The sequence below is a fragment of the Culex pipiens genome, chromosome 1 (genome assembly GCF_016801865.2).
Source record: "Culex pipiens pallens isolate TS chromosome 1, TS_CPP_V2, whole genome shotgun sequence".
NCBI classification, from domain to species: Eukaryota; Metazoa; Arthropoda; class Insecta; order Diptera; family Culicidae; genus Culex; species Culex pipiens.
Window position 1 is genome coordinate 128,374,317 of NC_068937.1, and position 14,071 is coordinate 128,388,387.

Below are 14,071 nucleotides of genomic sequence, written 5' to 3' on the forward strand. Positions count from 1 at the left end.
CAGCTTTTTACGTCTACACATAATCATACGTCATTTTACGGACGTTTTACAGTACACCATCCATCGTGAGGTGCACTCTCCCTTTCTCACTCTACCTCGTGTTGTGGTGCAAAAACCGCAATCCATCTATCACTCGCAAACACACGGAACAGAACCTGCTGCCCACTCTAACATTTGAATTTGAGCGTAAGTTTTCGAAGAGAGCTAGAACATTAAAATTAGTTTCATGTACCAACTAAGCCTCTATGAATGGTGAGTCTAGTCTTGCAACTCGTGCAAAAGTGAGTCCGCGTACGTCGTCCATCATCATCTGCATATATCCCCGCTTCCTCAAGCATGAAAGAGGAACTGAGGAAGGTGTGGAACTTGCGCGCGTGATTCTGCCGCGGAACTCTTCAAAAACCAATAAGCAACGCTTCCCCGAACACTTTGCGCAGCGAGCGGATACTTACCTTTAAGGTTGAGGTGCCGCACCTCTCGCGGCACGTACGAACTCTTCTGGAGAAGCTCACGCGGCCGTGACTTGTACATCTCTTGGTGTGGAAGGGTGGTGTATTTTGTTAGTTTTATGGAATATCAAAACAGTGATATTTCATAAAACATCATTGGGTTGACAGAATTGACAGATTGTGCTTACCTGAAACTGGTTTCTGCATCTCCTCTTGTACTTACCCCAAATCGACTGGAACGTTCAGTTTTATGAAGTCTACCGTTTGGGTATATCAACTTTGACGTCCGTGTTAGGGAACCTCCCAAGTCGTCTGAAATTGAAATCAAATCATTCCAGGAAATGCACAAGGAAGACCTACCCTTCCCATCTAGGTGGATTAAGTCTCGAATGTTCTCCTTGCGCTTCCCCTTTCGCGTTTGTGGTTCTGATTCTCGATCATTACCCCGCGATCAACAACTCTTCAAATACGGACTGCTAGACTGTGTGCGAGCGCCGCGGCGTATAAAGATTTCCGGGGTCAACAGTCGTTACGGCCTCTGGGTTCCGCCGCCAACAACTGTAGCAGTAGTACGTGCGTAGAACGAACGCTGCGGTTCAACTCCCGTATACCTCATATTAGAGAGAGAGAGAGACACATTACCGTTGCGTTGGTGACCTCTTGGCGTTGGTCATTTGAAATGCAAAAAGGAGGTTTTACGTCGTCGAGAACTTGAAAAACACGTTTCTTCGCGTTCTTTTACTAATCGCTTCGAGGAACTCGTCGCTCTAGGACTTCAAACGCTTATAGTTCTCAAGAACTTGGGTCCCCAAAACTGTCGAAGGTGCCGTCAACGGGACGTTTCGTCCCGTGTGACGTGTCATATGACCCGAGAAACCCATCAAACGAAGCTAACCAACAGTCCATTACGGAGTACAATCTCGGCTTTTTATGTTGCCCATTAAACCGCAAACTGCTATAATTTCGACTCGAAACAAAAAAAAATGCGTACCGTCAGTGGGGGTGACATTGGGTCTGGGGGGTGAGATTGGGTCAAAGTGATTTTTTACGGATTTTACTATTTCTCAGGTTCTTCTCATTGAAACTGAATTCTGTTAAAAGGGTTGTGTAGGGGACATCTTAAGATGACTTCGCTGAAAAAATCTCGTTCCTAGAACAAATCCTGTTATTTTGGCAGCTGTCTAAAGTTGAGGTACGTTTTTGGCCAAAAATGACCTCTCGAAAAATCATTTTTCTAATACATTTGTTAGAATTGCTCGAAAACTACCCAAATGTTTGAAAATCTCCACTTCAAACATTGTAGCATGTCAATACGATTCCCTCGAACAAGAAACACCGTTGGATGACTTGTTTTTACCATATCGTTGTATTTGAGCATCATTTTAGTTTCATTTGACCTAATGTCACCCCCTCTAAGGGGTGAGATTGGGTCAATTTTCAAACTATTGGCATTCAAGGTAGTGTTCATCAAAATCCACCATATTTTGGGAAAATGTCAGTAAACTATCTAAGAACAAATCTACGTTGAAAGATTTTCAATGTTGTTTAAATTGTTTTTGTTATTAAGAAATTACGAGAGTTGTATCGTTTTTTGACCCATAGTCACCCCCACTGACGGTACGCTGAACCTGTGAGGAGACTCCCCGACAAAGAAGTTCTTGTACTCTGGCTGCTGTTAACCCAAACCCAAAAGTGGACTGCGCACATCCGACTCAGGCCAGAGGCATTTTGCGTCGTACAACCACGGCCGAGCACGCAGCAACGAAGAGGGGGCTCTCAGAACGGACGGCGACGACGGCTGGAGGTCATTCAACTGTTTGCGCGTTCCCTCTTGAACACGCAACAGCGTAAAGAGAGAGCAGCAGCAGCACCCCTTTGGAGAACCTCCAGCAGAACGTGAAGCGCAAAAGAAGAACGACAACAACAACGTGTGTATATCGGTCGTCGTCGTTCTTGCCGTCATCAGGTCATTACGGAGTCGTGGAATCCGTTGGCTGCCGGAGAATCTACAGACTGACTGACGGATGGTGACTCAGAGTCTTGTTCTGCTGGGGGTCATGGTAGTTCGGAGAAGTGACGAAATTCTTTGGCGACGATTCCGACACCTGGAATGTCTGGCCAAACAACTTTCTACCCGGAGCCTGGCAGTTGGCGGAATCAACTTTCGCCGCAGAGGCCTCCAGGGCGAATTCAGAGTAATGTTTATGGAATATCAAAACAGTGATATTTCATAAGACTTTTGTTTTGATTGACAGTTGACAGAATTGACAGATTGTACTTACCCTTAATATGCTGCAGACGCCAATTAACTCAGAATGTACTTACCCATAATCTTCGGGAACTTATTTCGTACCTTACATTGGGTATCTCAATGTTGAAGTCCGTGTTAGGGAAGCTCAAGTTCGAAGCTTGACGCTCACCCGTCCGTGCGGGGATTCCTCTTTAAGCAATTGGAATGTGCTTTGTTTTCATCAACATTTCCCCAGCATTTCGCAACATTTCTAAAAATTTCATCAACACGGTTCAGTGACCGTCGTCGTCAAAATTTTTGCCACCGCGAGATTGACAACCGTCAGTTGTCGTGCCAGAAAGTGTGGCGCAAGCGTTCTGCCAGGCTCGTGGCTATGTTTTTATTGTTATTTCTGTCGAAAGTTCAAGAGTGACGTCCACAAACATCGGCTAGAGGGCGCCATTTTCATGCACGTAGAAAGAACCAACCAGAGCGCGAAATTATCAAATTATAAACAATTTGTGTCCGTTTTTTTGCGCTCGCTTCCTCTCGACGTACAGTTACTACACTGCTGCTGTACCGTCAATGTGTCTTGAGTGAGTTTCGAGAAGGTCGTACCAAGAGTGAAGTGCTCTACGAGCAGAATATTAAATGCGCCATTTGGAAGAGTTACTCAATGATGTCGGACCTGCTCAAAATAGCCCCCCTCTGCTGACATTCGGGGTGACATTGAGCGATGTGACTTTTTTACTTCTTCTTCAGCTTTCGAAAGCGCCACAAGCTAAGCTTGTGGCGCTGTGCAAAAGCGGATTTCAAAATACGCCAACCGACCTCCTCCGGCAGACAATTGGCTTGTTTGAAATTCTAGAAGCTCGTTCCCAGGGCCGCCTTTTCCCATGGGAACGGAATCGAAACTGGAGCCACGCGAACGCGTGCGTCGACCAAAACAATAGAAAGCAAAAGTCTTTTGCGTTGTCAGGTCGGTCGGTAAGGTAGATCTATTTACGACCCAGGAAGCAAACTCAACACAGTATTATTGTTTGCGGTCGTCGTTTCTGGGTTGGAAACGCGACGACCAGACAGACCTAGTCACACTGCGAGAGAGAGAGAGTGAAATAAATTCAGACTGATTGTGCAGTGAAATGTCGACAAAGAAATAGAAAAAAATATATGCTCCGCTAGTGTATGTAGAGTAGGTACATAGCGCAACACCCGCGCACTCTGGCGGCCAAGTCGCGAATCTACCACCGCAAAAGGAAGGGGTGGTTTGAGAGATAGTGAGTCGTTGTTGTACATAAAACAAACATTTTCTCTTTCATTTCGTGGTCGTCACTTCACAACCCATCGACAATAACCCACTTTTGGCGCAATGCTATATTTGTTGTGTATTTTTGTGCGCGACGACGACGACGGCGGCAAGGTCAGAGCACAGAGAAATCGGCATTCGTGTCGCTGTTGTTGGTTTGGACACAACCAGTTTCACCTGTTTCAGCGAGCGAGCGCACACTATCAGCGATGTTCTAAAACGGGTTCTCGCGCCTACTCTCGGAACAACTTCAAGTCAGAGGCTGCCCGTTGCAGATGTAACGGGACAGCCCATTTCTGGTCACGCACTTGCAGTTTCTCGTTGTGTTTGCAAGTCACGAAGAAGAAATATATCTTCGTCCGTCTCATGAGGACAAATGACTTTCGAGCATTCGTGCGAACACAGATCTCACGAAACGGTGGAAAGTTGTTCGGAAATTGCGAGAAGCTTTCCTGCATTCGCTTGGTGAAATGTTTATGAAATATCAAAACAGTGATATTTCATAACGCATTCGTTGATTGACAGAATTGACAGACTGTACTTACCCATGATGATCCGCAGAATCTTAAATTATAACACACAAGTTTGTACTTACCAGCTGGAACAAGCAACTTTTGTTATCAACACCCATCAGGTATATCAATGCTGACGTCCGTGATTGGGAACCTCCCCCAACTTCCAAACATCACGCCAAGACCACACACGAGATTTCATCTCGCTGATGTTGAACCCGTTGCTCTGCTTTTACGTCAAACGCCCAGGATCCCCTGCAAAGAGCGCTTCGATGGAGATTGCACCATCTCTACGTGTGTTGTGTATTACAAGCTATGACATCACAAACAAAAACTCACACTTTCACACAACGAAAAAAAAAAAACAAGCAAGCTAAGCCCGTGGAGTGCTGCGATCGTGCGCAGCATCCCAAAGCAAACTTCGAGTTTCAAGTGTGTGCTGGTGTGGCGCTTTTGAGTTGTATTGAGGTTAAAAGCATTCGACGGCCTACATTCACGGCATCGACCTTCTCTGGCCGTCGTCGGTCTCTGCTGGTGGTGCCCTCGACACCATCGAACTGCGCTGCACTTTATTGCTTTCGAGCGGCAGTGTGGTGTTGTGATCTATATTTTCTTCAAGCTGTTGTTGACCAACACTTGGGTGCGGAACTGAGCAAAATGTGGAAACAATTTGTGGAAAACGACTGAAAATGAAAGTGAAATTAATGGAATTTTGTTGTTTGTACTGAAAGCCCCAAGACAAAACAATTTTCGATTAATTTTGCTTGCGTTTTATCAATTGATTGAGGAAATGTATCAGGCTTCTATTTCTGGAACTTCAACTCGAAGTTTATCACGTTCTGGCCATCCAATGTGTCACGTGTTGCGTGACGAACCAGGTGAAGTCAGTATCGTGAGATGTCGGTGGTTTCAAAGGCTCGAAAAGTGAAACCCATCAGAACAAGAAAACACCTGCAGTTCAAAGAAAAGCTGAGAAAGCACTTATTGTATGGCTGATTAACTGACCGATTTCCGAGCACACGAGTCGGTTCTAGTTCGGAAATGGTTTCCATTATGACGACGTAACGATCGCATAACTTCAGTTTTGAAAAGCCAGCCCAAGCTTGTCTAATTGAGCAATTGAAAAGAGAAGCGTAATGTACTCTGCCGTGGAGTGCAACCCACCAACCACACACGTTCCAACTAATTGGTTTCAGGTGTGGGAAGTAACTACCTTAGAGAAAATCGTAAAAACACCTTCCATTTCCTGCAGTCTGAGAAGCGGCTCGTAAGGGCTTCGGAAATGTTGTTTCCTGATCATAATTTTGAGTTTGAAGAGATGTTTACGAATTATCAAAACAGTGATAATTCATAACGCATCTGATATTGACTGACTGAAGTTACTTACCTGATCACCAACGCTGGACTCACTGGAACACTACTCTTTATTTGTACTTACCCAACTTACAGTAATGGCCAGGATAACATAAACAGGTATATCATGTCTGACGTCCGTGTTCGGGAACTCAACTAGTTTCAATGTCCTTTCCGCAAAACCTTACCCCAACAAGCCAAAAGCAATAATCCATTACAAGGTCATCCCCTAAAAGTCGTGTTCGTCTTGTTCCGACCGACCACTTCAGACCGAACTTCCGACGGTCAAAGCAATTTCAGCTTTATGGAACAAAAAGGAGGCAGGGATAACAGCGAAAAATCATTCCAAAAGTCTTTAACCCTATCCACAATCCAACCAGCAGCAAACCCCATTATAATGCTATATGCTGATGAAGAACCAAGAGGGGGCAACGGAACAACAGAAAAAGAAAAAAAAATCGACGACGACATGTTCGTCTGGGTTCGAAAATAGCTTCAAACGAGAAACGAACACGAAAAATTCAAACCATGGGCGTAGGCTAGTAAAGGAGAGCAACACCAGTCTGGATTATTGCTGCTCGTCAGAAAGTTGGAACTACTATTAATCTTTTGTTCCTCTTTTCTTTGAGATTACCGCGATCCGGACACGTCGAAAGCTTCCTTGGGGGGACAGGAATCTTCGAAAAATGTGCGTTGATACGCATCTTAATCGGATGGAAGCCGAAATAGAGAGAGGCTGGCCCGGAATGTTTAGGAAACGTTGAAACAGCAACGTTTCGTAACTCATTCCTTATTCCAATGTTTATGGAATATCGAAACAGCGATATTTCATAACTCATTATGTTGAATTGACAGAATTGACATTGACAGAACTTACCCAAGGTTACAGCGACTCACGATTCAGCTTTTCTAGATTGTACATACCCGAATTCAGCTGGAACAGTCGACTTTGCCACCACATCAATTTTGGTATATCAATGTTGAAGTCCGTGTTAGGGAAGCTCGATTTGAGATTGGAGGTTTCGACGAATACCGTGTTTTCTCTCATTCAAACGACCCCCCGTCGATCAAGTGGAACAATTTCGTTGGAAGCAGGAGAAAAGTCGTCCAGTGATTGATGGCGTCTACAGCCAGTGACCAGACGCGTAGTGTGAAAGGCTCAGATCATCAATTTCAATCCTCTCCATCGCATTCCACAACAACTGGTCCAACCGATCAACCGGTGAAATCCTAGAGGACCGGGTCCGACGCTCCGGAGTGACAAGCAAGACTAAACAAACGGGGCACGATCGAGTGTCTTGCACTGTTGCTATCACACACGACACCAACTGCGAGGTGTCGGATGGCTTGCTGGAGCTAAAGAAAGATGATGAAACGGAGGAGCCGGTCGTCATACGAGACCGCTGACGTTGTTGTACGAGCGGTGGCCTGATGTGGTTGATTGGAGAGCGATAAGACACACCAGGTTGGCAGTGCTGCCAACCGTGGCTAGATCTTCTCGTACACCGGGATGACTCATGGTTACTTTGACTTTTCCCGGATGTGGAAGGAAATTGGAGTTCGTCAGAGGCACAATATCGAATGAATCATACACCCGTCTTGTCAATGTTTTTTTTTTTTTATTGAATATCGGATGGATGGCGTCAGTCAGTGGTGCGCAAATTAGGTTATGGTCTGAACCACTCGAGACTGCGGCCATGGGTAAGCGAAGCGCAGCCATGAAACAACGCAGTAATGAGAGCTCTGTTACATCAACGAGCGAGCTTTTCCGCAGCCCCGCACGAATGTGGGCCGAACCGGAGCTTATGACGGGTTGGCTGATTCACCACGCTGGAGGTTTTCCTTTCGACTTGCAACAACATACTGCAGTCATGGGAAACCGCGCTTGCGATGAATCAGTCGAAGAACATGGAATATCGAAAAAGCGATATTTCATGATTCATTCGGGATTTTGACAGAATTGACAGATTGGGTTTGACAGAATTGACAGAACTTGTACTTACCACTTTCCAACAGCTACATAACCACTAAACACCTCAAACATTGCATCGAACTATCCGGTAGTACCTCGATTCTGAAGTCCGTGTTTGGGAACCGCTCAACATTCTGCTCCTGCAATGTGACGCAAAATGATGAACAAAACAACATACGATTGCAACGGTGCAAACAACATTCACATTTTGCAGTCCGCGTATTTGCACGGCCTGCGTGACGTCACGAAATTGTTATGTACACAAAACACCCCCACACACACACACGCCGTCCGACGCGATTTGTCTTCTTCGCTTCTTGTTTGCGGTGCGAACCTCTCGAAAATCAACTGCTGTCAAAAGAGCCGTGTCGTGTCGTGTGACGAGTGTGTAAATATTTTCTCAATCGCCTAGCAGGCACACCAGCGTAGAGTTGTGGGGGTGTATAGGTGTGTGCGAGGGGGGAATGGTTTGTTTGCTACGGGAAGGTTGTCTCGACGATGTCGAGAGAGTGAGAGAAGGTTGCCCGCTCATCTGACCAAGGAGAGAATGTAATTAATCAAATTTATGTGCGAGAGCGCGAGCAAAGTTTATTCTATTCCGTATGTGTAATTTTCATAATGGCTGCTGGTGGAACCTGAAAATGAACAGAAATTAAGCAAAATACGGGATTGTTGGATTGTTTTAGGATTGCTAAGACATACTTCTACAGTTTTTTCCATAAACTGTTACGCAAAAGCAGACAGTTTCTTTTTCATATATTTTGAACGAACGTTAGGTCGAAAAAGTGCTTTAGTCTTTAGACAATGTATTCAAAGAGTAATAAAGTGCCTAATAAGCTCAAATACTGAATCTTTTTTAAATTTTTATATCATCATATTTCATCACTATTGTTGCTAAAATGAATTGTCATTTTGCTGAATCAAATTCTCTCTTTCATCCTGCATGTATTGGTGAATCAACTCGGGAGAGTCTCCACTCTCTCAATCCTTTTACTCTCGCATCTCTCGGAATTTCACCAACACAACCAAACCGTCTAACTTCTCTCGCTCTCTCTTCTCGGATTCGCTTATTGCCATCCATCGTAATTCGTGTGTTTTTTTGCTTCACTTTTTGTGACCTCATTCGTGTGCTCGACACCGCGCTCTCCCCCGCCCGTCCACCTACGACGACACGGTTCTCGTCCCATGTCCCCCGCCGAGGTTTTCTCGACCAACTGCTTGCGCGTGATATCCATTACAAACACAGACACACATGCACGAGCTGCTGTTTGGGGTAGCTCGCGTCTCTTTGTCCGCTCTACCTACACCGCTATCTTTCCTTGGCCTTCCTGCTTGTTTTGTCTCCTCTTCTTCTTCTTCTTCTTCTGCTTGAGTCGTCGCGCGTGTTTGCTGCCGTCAAAGCTACTTGTAAATACACTGAAGTCTCTCTCTCTCTGTGCTGTCGTTCCAATTGGAACGAGACGGGATGAGACTGTCTTTGTTGCCCTGCCCAGCTGTGGCGCACTATCTGACTCGTTCGTTCCTCGATCCGCTAGGAACTTCTTTTTTACTTCCTTTTTCTTCTGTCGTTTTGTTTGTTGTTGTTATTGCAGCTTCTACTGTCACACATTGAGAGTTTCTTGTTCTTATGGTTGCTTTGATGTTTCGCTGATGACGGTTGTTTATTAGTGCGCTGTTTTTCACAGTGAGTGTCTTCCTGTGATGCTTCGTTTTGTCGCAGTAGGCTATAGATTAGTACTCCCTGTTATTAGAAACGTCAGAAAAGTGTTTATCTTATTTTATGAAACGTTTTCTAACGTACATTTTCTTTCTCCGTTACAGATTCGCAATCGCGACATCCTCCCCGCCCCGTCAGCTACGTGACACGACACAACCCACGGGATTGGCCAGGAAACCCGGCTTGGCGCCAGTGTCCACTTTCGGTTCCGGTCCCCACTTGTGAAAGGGACTATCGCAGTAGGCGCGCGTGTGACAACTGCCAAACCCCCCAGTGTGAAGCGAGAAAAAAGCAGCCTGTCTGTGTGTCAAACTAAGACGAAGAATATTCGCGTTTGAGCCAGAACCAGTATTGTTCCGGATTCCGACCGGATTAGTAGCGGGAGCAGCAGCAAATTTGAAGTGTGCAATCAAAAAATCAAAAAAGACACGGAAAATAGAGAAAAAAAAATCCGTTGAAGTTTAGTGTGAACCGTTTCGTTTTTTTAGTTATCTAGTTTTTCGTTTTATCAAATTGAAATTGAATAGTTTTACCCGAACCCCCCTCGGAAAAAAAAAACCGTTGTGACCGCGGGCACGTGCGCGGTGTGATTGAGGTCCGGTAGCATCGGACCGGTCCGGCAGAAGAGGCTCGCCGTCGACTGACAGGGTCGAGCAGGAAGGAGGAAATTAGCGAAAACAGAAAACAGCGCCAAATACCAGAAGAACCTTCCCACCCGGAAACCACCCCCGCAGTCACAATAGAACACATACACAGAATGGAGCGCGAGTCGAATCCAATGCAGCCGATGTGCAGATCGGGTTGCGGCTTCTACGGCAATCCCGCACAGGACGGTCTCTGCTCAGTGTGCTATAAGGTGAGTGTGGTCATTATTATTACTAATAAATGTACTTATAGCAAAATGAAATCGTAACTCATTGAAAAGCCAACTTTTTGAGAGAATGCTGGGTCGATTATTGGAAGCCTTTAGCATTCTTCTTTTTAATGGCCAGAACTACTGTCTAATGTTTATCGTAAAGACGATTTGTGAAAATGATTTGAATTTGAGTAGAGGTGGGCAAAAATGAGCGAGCCGGTTCAAATCTTAAAATTGTACGATGCCTCCCGAGCTATGATGCTGTGTGGAGGACTTAAATAACATAAACCCGTCGCGGAGCCTTCCAAGCTTAAATACTAAGGGAAGGTATTTATGGTGAACACACAAAAACACTTGCGCACAGTTCATTTCAATACTCAATAAATGTAATTTTGCACCACGATTATCTCGATTACCCAAAAAATTAGCGTGCCTTTCGATTATTTTTTTTCCAGTGGAAAGTTTATAAACAGGAGCTAACTCCAATCAGGAATATTTTTTTTTTTTTAATTGCTGAAATATTTCAGTTAAAACTTATTTCTTCTTTACCACCACTTGACCTTTTTGTACATTTTTGAGCTCTTCTAGACAATTGTAGACCTTGTCAAAATGAACATTTTTCTCCTTGAAAACGAATTTTGGTCAATTCTATCAAAAGTTATGGGCAAAAAACGATAAAAAATGCTCATTTTCAAATTAATATAAAATAAGTGAAACAAAATAGACCTCCAAGATATTTTCAACAAATGTACTCTAAAATGTGTACTTTCAGATACTTCCAAGTACGATGTCCAACTTCACCACCTTTTGGAGATATCTGTAGTTTTTGTTAAAGGTCCAATAAACCAAATTTTCAGTATTAGCTTTTTGGGTGTTTTTTATTACTCCTGACTCAACGAAGTTGATTTTATAGCTGTCGGCCACCATTGCACAGTGGTCCAGATCGCCAAATTAAGTGGAAAATTGATTTTCCGTAAAATGATGAAGTTTTGGAGCTTTGGTGTCTTCAGAAGAGTTGTTGCATATGGAATGGGGCAAATTTTGGTTTGGTTGGAAATTAGGGTGGTTCACGATTAGGGTGATTTTGAAAATCTAACTTTTCAGGAATATTTTTGGGATTTTTTTTGTCTTCTAAAAAGTTGTTGGGCTTGCCAATCCAAGCAACTTTGTCGAAGACACCAAAATTTTATCTCGCAATATACGCCTTCTACGACCAAATTTATAGAATGCATCTGAGCAAACCTTAAAAAAAAGTTTTTTGAACCTGGCAATTCAGGGTTAAGTTTTAGAGAAAAGTGGTATTCGGGGCACTTTTTTAGCATTAAACATTTTTATTTTTTGACAAGTCAATTTGGACTTAAGGGTCGAAAGTTACAGCGATTTTAAGGTAAAAAAGATGCAAATTTAAAAGTTAAATATCTCGAAAAGGCGCTAGTCAAATTTCATTTGAAAGAGGAGATCCAGCACTGCAAACGCTGAAAAAATCTCATGGGTGTTTTTCTATAAACTCGAGATATCTTCATTTGAAAACGTCTAATCTTCAAGGGAAAATCTTATGGGACCACCCTAACGAATTTCGAAAATTTTCCAAATATATGTTTTTCCATGTAATTTTACCCGCTGAAGCTGAATCTGCCCTCAGAATTGACCCAAATTGTCGAAAAATCGATTTTTGGTCAAATTATGGGTTTAATTGGTAATTTTACATGGAAACCCAAAATATGACCAAAAATCGAGTTTTCGACACTGTGCTTTGCTAGTACCAACCACTAGTGTCTTCCTTTTTATCTACAAGGACTTCGCCGCCCTGGGCTCCTAAGTGTATGAAAGTATGGCACGGAGCGACGGCGCCGAATACCCATATTTACACAAAGAATTTTAGAGCGCCCGCCACGGGATTCGAACCAGCAACCTTTGGATTGTGAGTCCAGTACGCGATCCGATTGATCCACACGGGCGGGACACCTGACTCAAGGCGGTTTCAAAAACAATTCAAAAATTGCGTCTTTTTCAACGTATTTTGACTATAAATTTCGATCTAAGAGACCAATTTTCATTCTTTTAGAAGAGAAATGGATGTTTTATTGAGCTCTACAAATGTCTAGAAGACACCAACTCGCAACGACGTTAGCCTGAATTGATAAATAAAAGCATGAGCATGAGCATGGGCATGAGCATGAGCATGAGCATGAGCATGAGAGACCACCCATGGTTGTCCTTCTCCGTTGCTGAACAGGACCGTAATATCCTATCAATACAACCGACCATACGCGTGAACGATCTAATGGTGTTTCCCTTATCAACAGCATGTATGAATGCGTTGAAAAGATAAAACATCAAGATCATTAAAACTAGATCTGAAGCAAATAGGTAACAGTCATTGGCCACCAACGGCGCCCGCCATGTCAGTTTGTAGATCTCGGGGGATTGGGACGGGAATGTTAGTTAGCACAGGTTGCTACCAAGGGTGGGTTCTATACGATATCCACACCCCCACGTGTGCCGGAAAACTACTTCTACTTGGGATTTTGTTAGTGGGTAAGGGTAATGGCCAGGATTCAACATAGAGGATGATGATGCGACCCAATAATCAATAAATTTTGTTTAATAGTGTGATGTATTATGCATTCTCAAGGCAAACAGTCGGAGGATGCGGATGAGATTATTCCCGGTTATTTGGTGTTGAGTTTAGCATAAATGATTCAATCTTAGACAGCCGGCTGTGGAAAGATAAAACCAAATAAAATGCGAAAACGCGAAACCGCCCGGACCGAAAAACCCGCACAATCGAAAACGGCAACGAAAATCCTGCGTGATGACCGCGACGCGCACCGTTTAAATTCTCCAAAGCAACTGTCAAACAATCGCGAAATCACCCGGGTCGAAATACACACACAATCGGGGGAAAACAAAGACGGAAACGGCAACGAAAATCCTGCGTGATAACCGCGACGCGCACCGTTCAAATTCTCCAAAGCAACTGTCAAACAATCGCGAAATCACCCGGGTCGAAATACACACACAATCGGGGGGAAAACAAAGACGGAAACGGCAACGAAAATCCTGCGTGATGACCGCGACGCGCACCGTTCAAATTCTCCAAAGCAACTCGTTAGCCTGAATTGATAAATAAAAAAATAAATCATAATCACCATAACTTAAATCAAATCACAAAAAATGGCTCTTAAAACTTCCCGTTTAATGATAGTGTCGTTCAGCAAAGTTGCTCAGAATTGCGTTTCCTGCAACTTTTTCCCGCTAAAATAACGGCAGGATTGTAGGTTTCGCCCTTTTGAAATGTTGTTACTGATTTCTCGAAGTGTGGCGTTACACCTGCAAGTGCACAGTGCAAGAACAATACAGAATATGATTTTGTTAGTTTCCTTATAACGATCATTCGTGCGCTAGAGAGGAGAACCATGATCCCTTTCGGTTTTTTTTGTCTTGATGAGTGTCAAAAAAAAAAAAAAATCTCTGATGAAGATTCATCCATGCTGCTTTAAGGAGGTATTACTATGAACTATGACTATGAAAAACAAACAAACAAACTCGCACTTTTTGATGTTTGAAAGTTTGACAAACTCGCAAACAAAGCTAAATTTATGCAGGCTGACATTTTTGCAAACAATAACAGGCAAACAAACAAAGCAGACAAAATGCGAGTTTGTTTGTCATA

General features: G+C 43.7%; 1 protein-coding gene across 5 annotated transcripts in view; it reads left to right on the forward strand.

Annotated features, from left to right (window-relative positions):
• The window catches only part of LOC120423585 (AN1-type zinc finger protein 6), a 51,594-nt gene that overhangs the window by 30,011 nt on the left and 7,512 nt on the right, over nt 1–14,071 (forward strand). For all 5 annotated transcript variants that reach the window (XM_052707941.1, XM_039587446.2, XM_052707944.1 and 2 more), the window contains one exon: nt 9,644–10,395. In XM_052707941.1, coding sequence (XP_052563901.1) covers nt 10,297–10,395 — 99 coding nt within the window. In that variant the 5' untranslated portion in view covers nt 9,644–10,296. The remainder of the gene's footprint in view (nt 1–9,643; nt 10,396–14,071) is intronic.